The sequence below is a fragment of the Bolinopsis microptera genome, chromosome 10 (genome assembly GCF_026151205.1).
Source record: "Bolinopsis microptera isolate Bmic1 chromosome 10, MBARI_Bmic_1.0, whole genome shotgun sequence".
Classification (NCBI taxonomy): domain Eukaryota; kingdom Metazoa; phylum Ctenophora; class Tentaculata; order Lobata; family Bolinopsidae; genus Bolinopsis; species Bolinopsis microptera.
The window spans coordinates 5,729,730-5,746,290 of NC_087081.1; the positions used below are offsets into that span (position 1 = coordinate 5,729,730).

Consider the following 16,561-nt stretch of genomic DNA (forward strand, 5'->3'; position numbering starts at 1 on the left):
CATCACGTGATTAAGCACGTGACTTACAATGCACGTGGGCGGTTACCCAGGTGACTTACAATGCACGTGGGCGGTTACCCACGTGACACATACCTGGTAGCAGGGCCCAGCACGCCAGGCAGAGTAGGTGACACAGTCAGGAACTTTGTTGTAGGGGCAGGATTACCTATACCCCCACAAAACAGGTACCCTGCTTCTCCTACGTTCACTTTTAGTTCGGATACTATTACTTCCTGGGAGCTGAACTCTCCAATATCACCACCTGGGGTTAAAGGAGGTTTAAGGAGGTTTTTAAGGTGGAAATTTGGTGAACACAAATGAGGTAAATACGTGGTTAGTAATAGTAACTAATGGTTACTAACAGTTACTAATGGTTACTAATGGTTACTAATGGTTACTAATGGTGACTGATCGATGAATTTGGTTACAAGGTGAGGAGAATGAGATGGCGAATGTTAAAATAGTTAATTAAATAATAAAGTAAAGTTCAGACTTGAAGGTTATCGCGGAGGCATAAATGCCTTGGATCTCCGGATCAAAGGCGTAATTACTAATTACGGCCGTCCCTGATACCCCTGCTATCCAGTGGGGTTATGTCAAGGAACGCCATTTCAGCTTGATACTATGAGAGCACGAGTATGTAAGTAATGAGTATTCATCTTATCTGGAAAGTTGCCATAAAGTATAAACAGGTTGCCTCCTCAATTATTTTGAGATGTTTGAGATGTTTTGAGACCTCTCAATCTTGGGACGTTTACAGTGACACCAATTCACATCAACGCTAATTACTTTACAACACTAATTACTTACTTAGAACTAAGATATACCTGATTTCATGATCCAAGCGGCCCTCATTAATCTACAGCTTTCTCTTCAATAACTTCAACAAAGCCGCCCCATTATGAATTTCACAGCGCCCGGGCCGACAGACCCAACAATATCCCATTACATGATTATGCATATTACCGCATATTATGCATATTACCGCATATTACCGCCCAATTACCGCCCAATGATGAATTGAAGGAGACTGATCCTGAGCGCTCCTCCTCCTCACTACTTGTACACACTATATAATAGTGTAATGTACATACTCTTCCAAAAGATGCTCTGCCATGTTTCGGTGTATTCATTAATGGTCTTTATCATATATACCCATTAGCGTCCTACACACAATATATTACGCATATTAATAGCATAAAGGCGAGGTATTTTGTTTGTTGTATGAGTTAATGTATTGGGGGACGCAGTTCACAGAGGAGGAAACTGGTAATTGAGAGGGAAACGGGTAAATGGTAGCCGGTAGGGTCATTGGGTGGGTATAATGTTTAATCATGTAGTTCAAGATTAGTGATATCTAGGAACCTGGTGGTACGGCTATAGTGATTTGGGTAATTTTGGATGAGATGTTCAGATCTATTTCAATATTCATAATCCCCAAATATGTCCATTGCTGAGCAATGCTGTACAATTAATGTAGCCAAATAGCCGGTACTGTACGTGGCTTTAGTGCTGGAATGCTAAAATCAACCCTCAAATTAGGGGATGACAGGCTGGAAGGGCAATTTGAAATAAAAGCCTAATTGTTTAATGATTTTTTAAGACAACACTATTATATATTAGGGTGGGCCAAAAGTCAGTACCCATACGTTGGCCTTAATAGCTCCGCCGTGTTTTATATTTGAGAGCTGTTGCTTTGCAGATGGCATACTGTACTTACTGGTTCGAGGATTCCGTCGTCAAAATTTGAAAATTCGAATATTTTAGACCACGCCCATTCAATATTAAAACACTGATATTGTTTTCTCTGAACATGCTGAATACCTGATTTTTTCAGAGACGGTAGATTATCAAATGTTGCATATGATCTGAAAACATGAGGCAAAACGGATTTGAAATGACGAAGGTATCAAGCATTTTCTGTATCTCGTTAACAAAATTGACTGGGTGATTATGTGACACCGTGACACGACACCTTAATTGGGCACCCTTAACAATTCCCATAATGTTTAATGGGGTAGTTAACGGGGTCACCTTATCACGTGATTAGGTAAACCAATCACCTGATCACACGTAATGAATAAACTCGTTATGCTTCATATCTCGGTCATCTGAGAAGCTACTGTTCTAGTTCTAAGAAAACCGTATCGCAATGAAAGCCCCGAAACGGTGTCAGGTTTGTGACTGAAGATTCTGATCAAGCTCAGGGTTGAGTCTACACAGTGTCGCCACTTGCCGATGCCAGTTGATGCGAGAAGACACTGATGTAAGTGGGAAGTCATGTCTAAGAAACAGCGTGTGGTTCGGGTGCCGGTTGAACGCATGTAAAAGGGAGGGTATATCCGTATTTCGCTGCTAGTGATGCAGTCCTTAGCCCGGTAGCTAAGGCTTCCCCGTTCCTCGCTCATTTGTGCTCCGATGGGCTTGTGACCTCTGCGGGGGTCAAGTGCAGGATGAGGGACATGGCTGACCAGGAGAAGGTTGTTTTTTGGAGATAGAGTAGGGTTGGTTTGGTGTTGTGCCTTCGCAGTTTAACTGTATCTTTACTCTATGAATCGAGATCATAGTCTGACTTGACAATATGATGGTGAAACAGTAAAACTAAAGTGTGAGTGATAAAACATGAAGCACAAACAAACAATCGGGTCGGTCACCGTACAAGAACAAAATAAACGAACAAACGAACAAACGAACAAACGAACAAACGAACAAACGAACGCTAACTTGTTCCGATGGTAACGTTATAATAAGCAACGTCTATCTGATTAGAACCGTCATCAAGTTGGTAGTTGTACGCTGCACACGTGTACATCCCATCGTGTTCGAAGTTCAGGGCAAACATTACGAGGTCACCTGATTAGATGTAGCGTTAGTCAAACACAAGGAAAAAGTTTTATAAATTCTCTTAGTTCAACACAAGGAAACATTGTGGTAAGTTATTTCCTTGCTCAAAAGTATACGATCAATGACAATAACTGATTGACGTTAAATATCACAACCATCAAAATCATGATAACTTAACAAGATTCTTACATATAATAATTTGTTAAGTTATCATGATTTTGTATTATATATACTAAATACCTGACACCAATCATGGCAAGCATGATTCATCGTTACAATTTCTTTACTTTTAAACTTTAAAAATAAGATGTATCGCAAGCAAAATACTGCCCTCCGTGAGGCTCGAACTCACGACCTTCAGATTATGAGACTGACGCTCTAACCAACTGAGCCAGGAAGGCCTGGTGTTTAACCAACTAAACTGATTTCACACTACTAAATACTCACCAATGCTGATGTTCTCTCCCTCTATGACTCCCGTTCCGTGTGAAACAAACATGTTCTCGTCGTCCTGCAGGAAATTAGGAAATTAGTTAATTAATTGATCAGTTGCATGGAGAGCTATGTTAAATATCAGTAACTAGATTGGGTGAGGACCATTGTTTCTATTTTTATCATCATTGTTAAAACGTTAACTTTTTCCCCGTTCCCAATGTATTCAATTTGAACCCATTCCCCCGTCCTGGATCCAACTTCAATAGTTGGGGTTTATTTTAGAGCGAACATTACAGCCGAGAGGCTTCAGCTTAGATTGTAACTAATAACTGTCCAAGTGTCTACTGGACGAATCCTTACAGTCAGAAAAACTGCCGACAAGTGACAACTACAAGCTCGACAAGGTTGCCGACAAGTGACAACTACAAGCTCGACAAGGTTGCCGACAAGTTACAACTACAAGCTAGACAAGGTTGCCGACAAGTGACAACTACAAGCTAGACAAGGTTGCCGACAAGTGACAACTACAAACTCGACAAGCCTGCCTGCAGTTTAATTACTCTACCGAGGCTTCCTGTGAGCGAGGCTTCCTGTGAGCGGGGTATAGAATACTTATCACGTGACTATAAGTCGGATACTTATCACTTAGTTTCAATACTTTGTGGGACTCTATCAATCCGGCAAGAGAGACAATAGTGCATACTTTTATCTATTTATACCCACCACGTACATACCACCATTAGTTAATACTTAACAAATTAAGCTAATCACTCCGCTGACGTTTTCACAAAAGCACGTGGTGACGTGATATAGGGTCAGTAAGTGGAGTTAGTTTCACCGCCTTGGTTTATTATCGTAGTTCCGCCCTCTGTGTGAAACTGTGTGTATTTTCTGAGCGTGCAGTAAACGTGATAAAAGCAATGAAACGTGATTAAAGTAATAGAACGTAATAAAACGTAATAAAGCGTGATACAAGTAATAAAACAAATTAAGAGTTTTGATTCGAAGATATGTGCTGTTCAGTTAAGCGTAACAGATACGTTCTATGCATAATATATTCTTATCAAACCTCTACTGGTTTTATCACACATTAAGTTCTACCAGCTGTAACAGGTGTAACACAATTCCAAGTTGACACCTAGACTACAGAGGGGTATTCCAGTCAGAGACATTCCAACCAGATTATTATATACTATATTATATTATGCTAAAGTTCTAGATAACAGATAGTGTAACGCAGCTATCTGATCTTTCTCTAAAAACAGAATCATAAGGCTTACATTCTGCGCCAATTTGCTCTTTTCTAAGCAATATTTCTGAGATAATTTAAATCATAAATACATATAATATTATTAAGGAATAATTTCAGTTACATTCCTAACAGAAGGAAATTCTAGTTAGCTTATCTTTCAGCTCACAGAACCGTATTTTTAATACTTTCAACACTATTACTGTGTTTGTACGAATATGCCTAACATAGCGATTATCAAATAATTTGGTATAACGTTATAATTTATAACGAATTAATTTATATAACGTTATAATTTATAACGAATTAAATAACTTGAAATTTAACCAACAGATAATTTGGGCACATTAGATAGAAAAACGGACAGACTTTATTTTTCTTTAAAGATATTGCAAGCCTTGTCGCTGGCTTTGCCATATTACATAATAAACATAGTCTTTACTTTTTAAAGAGATTTTAAGCCTTAACGCACACACTATGATCCTTCCTTGGCGGCTGCCACAGTTCGGGCGTGGGAGGAGACCACTCTCTTTTCTTGACACCGTAGCCAGGGACACAGGGTTGCGGGTAGAAGATCTCCGAACAGTTATGTTCGACAGAACCATCTGGAGACGTAGAGTGGAGGAGATTTCGATCGAGCATCGCCCAAAGTAAGTAAGTATGATGAGAATAACTAGACAAATTTATGAGCCTCCATTGCAAGCAATAAAAACTAAGCGAATATCCAATCAGCTTCCAGCACTGAACTGTAAAACCCCAGAACCATGACTGTCACGTGACTGTTATAACACATGAGTGTCACGTGTTACTGTCACGTGACTGAATGTCACGTGTCAGGACAAATACAGTTCCCACCAACCACTTAACCTAAACAGTACAAGCTGCCTGCCAGACGAGTACACAGGACAACCATGCCGCTGACTCCTTCAAGTTAAACTCCTTAACTTGTTTAAGTCTTCGGAAACATTAGCTTTCAGCTTGGTATTTATAGCCTGATTTTCTCACCTTCCATAAAATTAAGATTATTATTATTTCTAGTCTTGCGCCGTCGCCGAATAGGATTACTGTGCCAGTCACAACAGTACTGTGATGGACCATTGCTCACTACATGATATGTTGATAAAATATGTTATTAATTCGATATTAAATACCCCATCTATACTGTGCTAGCATACGGTGTTGAACATTAATAAGCATATTTTTAATAATATTTGAAAATATATAATTATTACATGTTATAACATTCGTTACAGACAGTCGGCCGGGATAAAATGTTGTCTTACATTTTAAACTGACATTGCAATAATAATACATATGTAAGTAATAATAATATTTAAGTAATGCGATATTAGATATTATCCTTTTTACGGTCGTAATATAATACAGCCGGTGGAATATTAGCATATCTAATAGTATTTTAAAAGTATATATTATTATGTAGCACTTCTACAGACAGCGATATTATCTAAAATTCACATTTTACACTGATATGGGCTGAAAACTGGTATAAAGCATGTAATTAAAGTCTTATCAAATGTCTTAACTGGAATGTCACTAAGTATATTTAATAACATTTGAATAGTATAAGAATGTTTTATAACACCACTTGTAATTGCAGACAGTAGGACGAGCCCTTATATTATCTTACACGAAAAAATATGTAATTAATGTAAAAAATATGTAATTAATACGATATTAAATATCCTTCTTAGTCTTCAACATGGAATATCATCACAAACATTTTACAACATCTGAAAAAAAATTATATATTTCTACAGACAGCACAGAGAGCTCTAGCGTTCTAATATTACTTTACACAGAATAGTATTATTGGAAATGGGGGAAATATATCGTAATATCCCAAGGTATACTAGCTTACAAATTCTTCATATTATGAAGCCAGGGTGTGGAGTAGCTGGTTAAACCGCTTTCATCCCATTACATAATACCCAATAAATGTATCTAATTATATTTGCAAAAATATCATCTCGCTTTACAAACAGTAAGATAACAGTTGAAAAGTGTAAGTATTACAAATACCACTGAGCTGCAGACTGAGTATGCTCTACATTATACAGATAAGAATACTCCGAGAGATACAGTTGACAGCACTGTCCGATATTATTAGTATAATTACTTATAAGATTTACAGTGCCTGCCAGTCTAGAAATGCTAGAGTTAGTACAGTGTGTAGTAGAATGTGGAGAGAGAACTGATAAGTAGAGTGTAGAACTGATAAGTAGAGTATGAAGATATAATAAGCAGTGGAGGAACTGAAGTAGTACAGTGCTGAATTTAGTGCTATGGTTAGTACAGTGTGGAGTAGAATGTGGAGAGAAAACTGATAAGTAGAGTGTAGAACTGATAAGTAGAGTGTAGAACTGATAAGTAGAGTATGAAGAGATAATAAGCAGTTGAGGAACTGAAGTAGTACAGTGCTGAATTTAGTGCTATGGTTAGTACAGTGTGGAGTAGAATGTGGAGAGAAAACTGATAAGTAGAGTGTAGAACTGATAAGTAGAGTATGAAGAGATAATAAGCAGTGGAGGAACTGAAGTAGTACAGTGCTGAATTTAGTGCTATGGTTAGTACAGTGTGGAGTAGAATGTAGGGAGAGAACTGATAAGTAGAGTGTAGAACCGATAAGTAGAGTGTAGAACTGATAAGTAGAGTGTAGAACTGATAAGTAGAGTATGAAGAGATAATAAGCAGTTGAGGAACTGAAGTAGAACAGTGCTGAATTTAGTGCTATGGTTAGTACAGTGTGGAGTACAGCGGAGTATTACAATGAGGAGTGTAGAACTGATAAGCAGGAGCAACTGGGGTAGTTAGTGCTGAATTCTAATAATTCTAATAGTTCTAGAACTATTTGTAAAGCTGTTTGTAGATGTTTGCGCGGTTTCTGATTAAAAAGGTAGACCTAGAGTTAGAACTGTGTTTGTAACGACAGTACTAACCAACTTGTCAGTCACAGTTACAGGGACAGTTTAGTATTAGCTCTAGAACTATCTCATAGTATCTGTTTGGTTTCTGGCAAAGAACTTAAAATACTATGCAGTATTATAAGAGAAATTAGAGTATTTAATATTGAATTTTAGGAATATTTGGTGGGTTTCTAATAGATAACACTAAGTAGAGTTCAGCTACAAAACTATCTGCTAATGTTAGCTTGGTCTGTAAAAGAGAAGGTGGACACTAGTGAACTTGCTTGTCGAAGACTAAGAGCTGTGTTTACAGGAGACACACTAAACCATCTTGTTGCTAAACAGTAAATATACTGTATTTTATTGGGAGCTTATACTAGGTTCTGATATAATGATGCAGTGAAACTATCAGACTACGATGTATGGATACTTGCCACCCCATGGCAATATTAAAGTATATCGACTCTGTTACATCGTTTCCTCAATAAATGTATTTAATTTTAGCAGTGAAAATAGTTTTAAAATATCAGTGCATCAGTGTCAGTGGCGCGTTGTGTTTAACCATCTGATAGAGTTTAGTTTCTGATAGAGAACAGCAAGAGTCTGTATTATATAATAGAATATTCTACATTATATTAAGTAAGAATTATTTGCTTATTCGATGAATTTCTTATTCAGACATCAGTAAATCACCGCTGTAAATGAACAGCGCTATTTTGTCTGGATGCCGGAATTCTTGAAACATTAAAAAATACGATAGTCTGCACAGTTGCTATAGTAACAGACACGTGTAATTCCTATTCTAAGTACTATATCAGTAAATTCTATAACTTTTTGCTTGGTTTCTTAAGAACCGCTAGTAAACTTCAATCAGCTAATATCAGACTAATCAGCTAATTGAAGGCGTGGAGTAAGAACTATGTTTACAAAGGAGCTACTTGACCACATATACGAGATATCAGTTTTATAGGTCTGGATACTGTTGGGAGGTGAACCATATTTCTACTGACATGTGAGGGGAGTGTGACGTCACACTCCCCTCACGTGACGTCACACTCCCTCACGTGACATCACACTCCTTCATGTGACAACACGCAGCTTTGTAGATCTGGATACTAGTGGGAGGTATATTTCTACTGACACGTGACAGCTATCAACCAATCAGCCTTCAAAAAGAGAATTTAGTTGTAAATTCACTGGGAGCCCTAGGCGGAAGCCGTTACTCAACTGAAGAGATTTACATAGTGCGGACACAAGAATGCTTGCGGAGTCTACCTGAACCATGAGCCATAACGCCAACATGAGGCATAACGCCAACTAAACTGTCTGTTGCACGTGTCTTGACATTTTTATGACTGACGTTGATTGTAACAACAGTTACAATAGTACAATTTGCACGTTAATGACAGCTTTATGACATGTTTATGACATGTTTATGACATGTTTATGACTATTTATGACTGTTTATGACATGTTTATGACTGTTTATGACTGTTTATGACTTATTTATAACTCTCTTGTTAATTAAAATATCTTACACCAAAGCAGGCTGAGTGACACTACAAGCTACCATTATAATAATATGTGTTTACTATAAATATGTGAATTATCATAAGTTTAATGTATCCTGTAACAACAACAACATATTACTATATTATAATAGTGTTTTAACAATAAATTATACAGTGTTTTCAAATGCATCAGCACCGGATACACTCCACACTTAGCAGTGGTAGTAGTTATAGTATGCTGCATCTTGGAATGTGGTTTTATATTGGTTTGACACGTGACCATATCTTGTGCAATCTGCATCTTATTTTAATCGTTGCTGAAGTACGATGCACCTCATCTGAATAAATTCTAACAATTTTATTTTTTATTTTCAAATGATCATAAAATAGAACCGTGCAAAAAAATATTGCCCCCAGCTGTAAAATATATTGAATTGACTTCGTAACTCGTATATTGTCAATATCAGAGAAATTAAAAATATATTTTAATCTACGCTTCATTTCCTTCAGGTTCTGTTAAATCGTAACATGAGTAGAAGTAAAGATTAGACACAGAACACCGTTTATGTCATTAAACGAGAGGAGGCATTGAAGTAACGAAACGAGATGTTGAGTAGAGTTCAGAGTGCTAACGTCATAATTGCAGTAAATCAGAAGTTAGAAAATTGTGTTTTACGGTGGGTGGCTCTGAAAATCACGTTTAGCTAAAATGTTCTAAAATGTTGTAAAACACACAAGTTGGGTTAGTGTGGCCGTCTGTAAACACAGCACTTACTCTGTGACTTTTACCACTGATAGTTTTCTAGAGAAAGAAACCCACTAAATATATCTAGTCGAACATTTAGATATATCTAAATGTATTATATACAAGCAGAATTTCCCAAGAGGCAGTCAGCCGAGAACAATGGTACCTGAATTCAGCTAAATAATTCAGCTTCAAATAAACTATTAAATTCACTGTACTGTACCTGATTAATAGGAACATTGTCCTTGAACCACCTCGGTAAAGCAGGGGGGTTAGACGCGGGCATCTTACATCTCAGCACGTGCAGGCGCGCGGTGGAGAGAAGCAGTCTGTCCTCTAATACCGGAAAACCTCGCGTTAGATCTGCGAGGAGGAGGGACTTAAAGAGATTGGGGTATAATATGTTTATATTTTATCAAGAGGAGCTATTCATTGAGAAGTTTGGTGTTACGATTTACACTGTGCGGACAGTGCGATACAACTTAAGTGCACTAAAATGAAAGCTATATCTCATCCAGAGAAACTAATGATTTTCCCAATTCTTTTATGATCAGTAATATAATGAACTTACAATTGTCCACGACTTGAAGGTAGATAACATTGCTGTATATGATAACCCCAGCATCATCACTAACAACACACTGGTAATAGGCTGCATCTTCACTGCTTACTTTGGGGATGAAGTAGGATGAGATCTGGGTGTCAGGATCTGCTTCTACTGATTTTAACTGAGGGAGATGGTAGTTAGTAACAATTAGTAAATATTTTGCTTATTACTAATAACTTATACATGTTATAGTTATAAGTACTATTATCTTAATGGAAGGTGTTGTTTTGAAGTGGTGTACCATTATTTTAAAAACATGACAGCAAGTTATCAATAAGCTTACATCATAGACTAATCGCGAGCATCTCATAATGTGCTGTCGAAAATGGCACGTCAGAGAAACACAGACAAGTTAGCGGTCCTATTTAAACTGGCACCACCTTATTATTAGCTAGTGTTTACATTAACAAATGTCATTCAACAACCTAAACTTTTCGCGTGATAAACCAGTAAACAGGCTTCAGAAATAAATCAATAAATTGCCGAGATTTTTAAACTTGTTCAAACATGCACGGGAACGAATGTTTGAAATTTTAAACTTTTTAGATAAAAACAAACAATTTGGATGGGAGTTTCAAAAGTACTTTCCCATCGTGGTACAGAAGTCCCGGAGAACAATCAGACGACAAAATAGTGTGCGAGATGCTACTACAGCAAATTGTAACATTTCCAACAATGCATTTCACTGATAACGCTTATACAGCACAGAAAAGTTGAATTTACAATAACACTAAATTAAATATGTATAGAAATATGAATAACCGAAAGGAAAAACGCACAACACCCGTTTTGCTCAGATCTACCTAGACAAACAGACAAACAGCTGCATAACACATACGAGTGTTACCGTACTTTTAAATGTAAATAAACAAACACACACCTTTAATAGCTTGCTAATTGGAATATCGAAGTGACTGTGTTACCTGTGTGCTTCCGGCTATGTGAATATGAACCACCATGTAATTAACATGTTAGCTTCACTGTGGATGTCAAAATAAAAACATTGGGTTGGTGTTCTGGCAGAGTATTTTTATCCTTTCCAGTTTCTTCACTAAAATATCTACCAACATGTTGCTAAACAAACCCCATTAATGATGTATTTGAAAGTGCAAAGCAAAGAAAATCCCGAATACAACAATTTCATTCAAATCCCAACACCGCAAACTTTGCTTTTACCCTGGTCGATAAGCTGTGGTAAAGATCTGACGATTTCTGACGTGGATTATTAAAAATAGGCCTTTAAAACAAGAAAATTATCTCAGTGATGTTATAAAATTAATAAAAGCTTCAGCAGAAAAAATTATCATAATATTATCTACTGCTATTACATCGACAGATAAAATTATCATCATATCTGCTATGTTCAACAATTTGATGAAAATGTATACAGGGCGTATTATTTGGTAAAGTCCCACTATTTGTTAGTTAACTGTTGAACAAACATAATAAACTACTTACTCTACTCATCATATTATACTGAGGGGAATCTCCCTTGAAGAATGTGTAGGTTAGATTTCCTATTCCCCCATACGCGCCACAGTCTATAGTAGTCGTCATCTGAAAGATATTGTTTCAGTGACTGGTTGTTAACTCAGCAGATCACTTTTAAGAGGCATTACGTCTTCTAAAACAAAGAAAAAGATTGATTTAAAGGCTAAGATAAAAGTGTACCTCTCTTTTAACTGATTGTTTCTGAGGTTGAAGGAAGAACTGTGGATAGGGCATTGCGTTAGGAGGCACATCTTGTTGGCGAGTGTACCTGAAGTAATAACCTAAAATAGCTTGGACTTTGGAGCTGCTTACTTTTTTAAACACCGAATTTTATTGAAATATCGATCATAGTTCACATTGGAAGAAATAATAAAATAGTGTATAATAATACATTTACCTTATACAGAGTAGAAGCAAAAAGAGGACTTGTAACATAAGCTCATGCCATGACATTTATCTTATCTGCTGTTGAATATTAGAATTATATTAACATCATTTTCAAAAAGTTTGGCTTCATTCAAAAATGTAGGTACACAAGTGCTATGAGAATTCAAGGTAAAGTACCAACAATGGTGTCTGCTATCATCTATACAGTTGGAAATAGAAATAGCAATAAAACAATTTAAATATCATAAAACAAGCTGTATTCAAGGATCTTACAACTTCTTTGCAAACAAAGAATAAGTCACATCTGTAATGAGATGATCCTTGGCAGCTGGATGGAATTCTAAAAAGTCCCGATTTTTAACAAACTCAAACCCAAGGCTGCTGTACCACTTTTTTAAAGCTTCTCTCCTAGGGTCTGATACATTAGCGGGGGCTAGAATGTCCAGTAGAACTGTTTGACAGCCATCTGTCCTAGCTAAATCCAAAGCAAAATCAACCAGCTTTCTCCCTATACCTTGTCTTCGAGACTGAGGGCTAACTACCAGCATGGAGAGATCTTTTTCAGTTTCACTTAGCCTTATCAACACTAAACAGCCAACAAAATTTCCTGAATTCACAGCAACAAACAATTCTTTTTTAGCACAATATAGGTCAAACTCTTTGTCAATTAATCGTATGCGTGTGTCCTTGTAAATATTTGCAAACATTTTCGTGTAAGTTTTGTTAACCAGGATGGTTTTTGTCTTTTTATCTGACAGATTCCCAGGTCGTATCTTCAAATCGTCTGTACTGTTCAGGTCCATTATAGTTCTACTTATGACGAAAATGGAGTAAAAGCTTTTTTTTTAAATATGTTTATTTCAAAACCTGGCTTTACCCAGAAGGTGATTTAAGCGTACTCAGAAATTATACCATAAATTCAAGAATTATTTTCTTAATGCAATTATTTAAATCAATTTATAAAAAATTCTCTGGGTAAATAACTTAATATATAATATAATATACCATGTGTTTTACATAAAAGTCAGCTATATTTCTTGCCACTGGTTAGGATTTATATTTTTTGATGGGGTAAAAACGAAATTAGCGGGGGCTGATTCATTAGCAGGGGCTATAAAGTCCAGTAGAATTGTTTGACAGACATCTGTCCAACTACATATTCTGTTGCTTGAAACAAGATTAAGACCGGATCTGCTAATTCTAAACATCGCCAATCCATAATCAGTCAAACCACTTGTTCTTTTAAAAGCTTCTATGAGGTACCCACGTATTCGCCACTCAACCAGCGTTGACAAATTGAGGATTTCCTGTCTACGGCTGTAAGGAAGAGTAACCACCTCATCAATCAGACGGGTTATCCGCCTCTGGATGCTCTCCGATAAAACAAGCTTTATTCAAGGATTTTACAACTTCTTTGCAAACAAAGAATAAGTCACATTTGTTATAATGAGATGCTCCTTGGCAGCTGGATGGAATTCTAAAAAGTCCCGATTTTTAACAAACTCAAACCCAAGGCTGCTGTACCACTTTTTTAAAGCTTCTCTCCTAGGGTCTGATACATTAGCGGGGGCTAGAATGTCCAGTAGAACTGTTTGACAGCCATCTGTCCTAGCTAAATCCAAAGCAAAATCAACCAGCTTTCTCCCTATACCTTGTCTTCGAGACTGAGGGCTAACTACCAGCATGGAGAGATCTTTTTCAGTTTCACTTAGCCTTATCAACACTAAACAGCCAACAAAATTTCCTGAATTCACAGCAACAAACAATTCTTTTTTAGCACAATATAGGTCAAACTCTTTGTCAATTAATCGTATGCGTGTGTCCTTGTAAATATTTGCAAACATTTTCGTGTAAGTTTTGTTAACCAGGATGGTTTTTGTCTTTTTATCTGACAGATTCCCAGGTCGTATCTTCAAATCGTCTGTACTGTTCAGTTCCATTATAGCTCTACCTATGACGAAAATGGAGGGAAAGCTTCTTTTTTTAACTAGAAAGAACCCGTCTAATATAACGGTGTCAGGACTCAAGAGACTAAAATAATATAACAAATTTGATTCAGTGTTCTCGGCCCACAGGTTCCTCCTATTAAAAAATTTTGATTTTAATTTTGGTAAACTCGTGAGTATTGAATATGTTGACGGATGTTACTCGTCTAAATTTCTTCGAAGTAGCGCACGCCGCTTTCTTCTCAAAATATTGGCCCGATGGCAAGTGCTACGAAATAGCGCGCGCCGGGCAAAACACCAAACCATTAACAACAAACAATGGTCAATTGGATATGCTAACGAAATGTGAAATACGCTTTTTACTAGATCAGACTATATATTAGTGAACTACTCAAAAATTCGTCTCAATCATAAATTTATATCAGCGCAATTCAAAATTTAAATACAAATTCTAAAGCAGAAGTAAATTTTGTAGCGCGATGCACTATTGGGTCGCGCGCGCATCAAATAATGCTTCTCGCATGCAGATCGGCGAAATGCGAAGGATTGACATCGTGAATCAAAAGTAAATCCAAATGTTATTCAAAAAATATTTCCTCAACTGACTTGTTTTTTATTATTATTATTATAAAACAGGATCTTACCGACAAAAATGATTGTTAAAAATACCTTAATGCAAAAAACTGTACCCTTGAAAAAGATTTTTTTTACCATTGTTAATGGTTTGGCCCGGCGCGCGTTACTTCGTAGCTCGAGTCATCGAGAAGAAGGCGGCGCGCGCTACTTCGAAGAAATTTAAATGAGTAACATCCGCGCCGTCAAAGATTTTACCAACATTTATTGATTGACGGTGTCAACCCATCAAGATCGTTGATCTGCGAAGCAGAGCAACGATCGACGAAGCAAGAATGCTAGTTTGCGCGGCGCGTCGAAGCAGCGAAGTCCTTCATCAATGAATAACATTTGTTGCATGCAGCTGTATTGTATATTTCTAATTTTGTTCAATTCATGCAAGTTGTCCATTTGCAAATTCTTACTACTTAAATCACTTTTTAAAATCTTGTTTTCTTAATGTTTTTTGTATCACGTTGCGCGGCCCCACGGTCGTTTCACTATCGTCCTGACGATTCACCTAACCATGTGCTTTCGCGCTGCACTGCGGGCGCGCTTGTTTCACAAGTCAAGAAAACCGCTGTGAGGCGGGCGCGCGCTACTGCAAGCGCAAGGGCTCTGGATAAAGCAATCCTGACGATACAGGGACAGCCGCGCACTTCGTGCGTGGCGGGTCATACAACGTATGACAAAATGATTTAATTTCATGAAAAAATAGTCCATAATGTTTTGTTTCACTATTTTATAAATTTGAACAGCTCGTGCAGCATGAAATAAAAATAAAATCTTATCACGAGCAAATTATTTTGAATTCACTGCTGCTCACTGCTGCTTTGTATCACGTTGCGACCCCCACGGTCGTTTCACTATTATCGTCCGTTCACCCCTTTATCGTCCTGACGATACAGGGGGAGCCGCGCACTTCGTGCGCGGCGGGTCATACAACGTATGACAACTGCTGCTCACTGCTGAGCTGTCGCGCGCGTGCTCATAGCTAGTAGCAGTAATGAGTAAGCAGCATGTATGTTGATGTGTATGAGGAGACTGGGTGAAATTTCAGAACTTGAAATTTAATTAGCTGAACCAGGCCTAACTCGGATAATATTCTTTTCTGTGTTTCACTGTGTCTGCCAACAAAATTGTAGTGTAGGTCAGAAAAGGAGCCTCTATCCTTGCTCTAACCAGAGCCCTCTCGCTTGCAGTAGCGCGCGACTGCACTTGTGAAACAAGCGCGTCACGCAGTACGCGTATACACATGGCTATGTGAAGCTCTATCCTAGGACACCATCATATTTTGGATTGGCACCTGGGAGAAGCTGCCTTATTTTGTGTATTTTGTCTCAAGTACTATGTATTAGTAATCAGAGCATCTTTTTCACTCTGTTTATCTCACCGTCCCTACTTTGTATTTGTATGTTGCCCAGATAGTTTGGTATGACCATTGGATTTTCATAAACAACTATTATCATAGTTACTGTTCTGCAGTAAACTTTTTCAATCATTTTTTATTGTATATGGAAGTATTCAGATTGTTTGTATTTATAGTATATTTGGAGTTCTGTAGAATTTTATAGAAATTTTAATATTTTTTTTTTCAAATGTTTTGTTAGAAAACCTGTTAACCTTTCTTAGATATCTTTTTGTGAGGTGCATATGCCTTATATAGTCAGGATTTAAATTGCAGTTATTAACTTCTGTTTTCTTAATAGTTTCACTCCCGTCCAAGGCGAGATGCACAATCTCTACTGTCATTTAGTTAGTTTTTAACGGCCAGGTAGCGCAGTTGGTTAGAACGCCTGTCTTACAATCG

General features: G+C 37.3%; 1 protein-coding gene and 1 non-coding gene across 2 annotated transcripts in view; both read right to left on the minus strand.

The window, feature by feature from the left end:
* LOC134822271 (uncharacterized) overlaps positions 1–12,273 on the minus strand; it is a 45,539-nt gene extending 33,266 nt beyond the window's left edge. The window contains exons 1-8 of the mRNA XM_063833178.1: positions 12,204–12,273; positions 11,987–12,074; positions 11,774–11,872; positions 10,280–10,436; positions 9,932–10,071; positions 3,292–3,355; positions 2,725–2,853; positions 94–262 (exon numbers count right to left, since the gene is read on the minus strand). Coding sequence (XP_063689248.1) covers positions 94–262; positions 2,725–2,853; positions 3,292–3,355; positions 9,932–10,071; positions 10,280–10,436; positions 11,774–11,872; positions 11,987–12,074; positions 12,204–12,259 — 902 coding nt within the window. The 5' untranslated portion in view covers positions 12,260–12,273. The remainder of the gene's footprint in view (positions 1–93; positions 263–2,724; positions 2,854–3,291; positions 3,356–9,931; positions 10,072–10,279; positions 10,437–11,773; positions 11,873–11,986; positions 12,075–12,203) is intronic.
* On the minus strand, positions 3,172–3,245 carry Trnam-cau (transfer RNA methionine (anticodon CAU)). The gene has a single exon. It is a non-coding gene; the product is annotated as a tRNA-Met (tRNA).
* Positions 12,274–16,561: the final 4,288 nt, after the last annotated feature.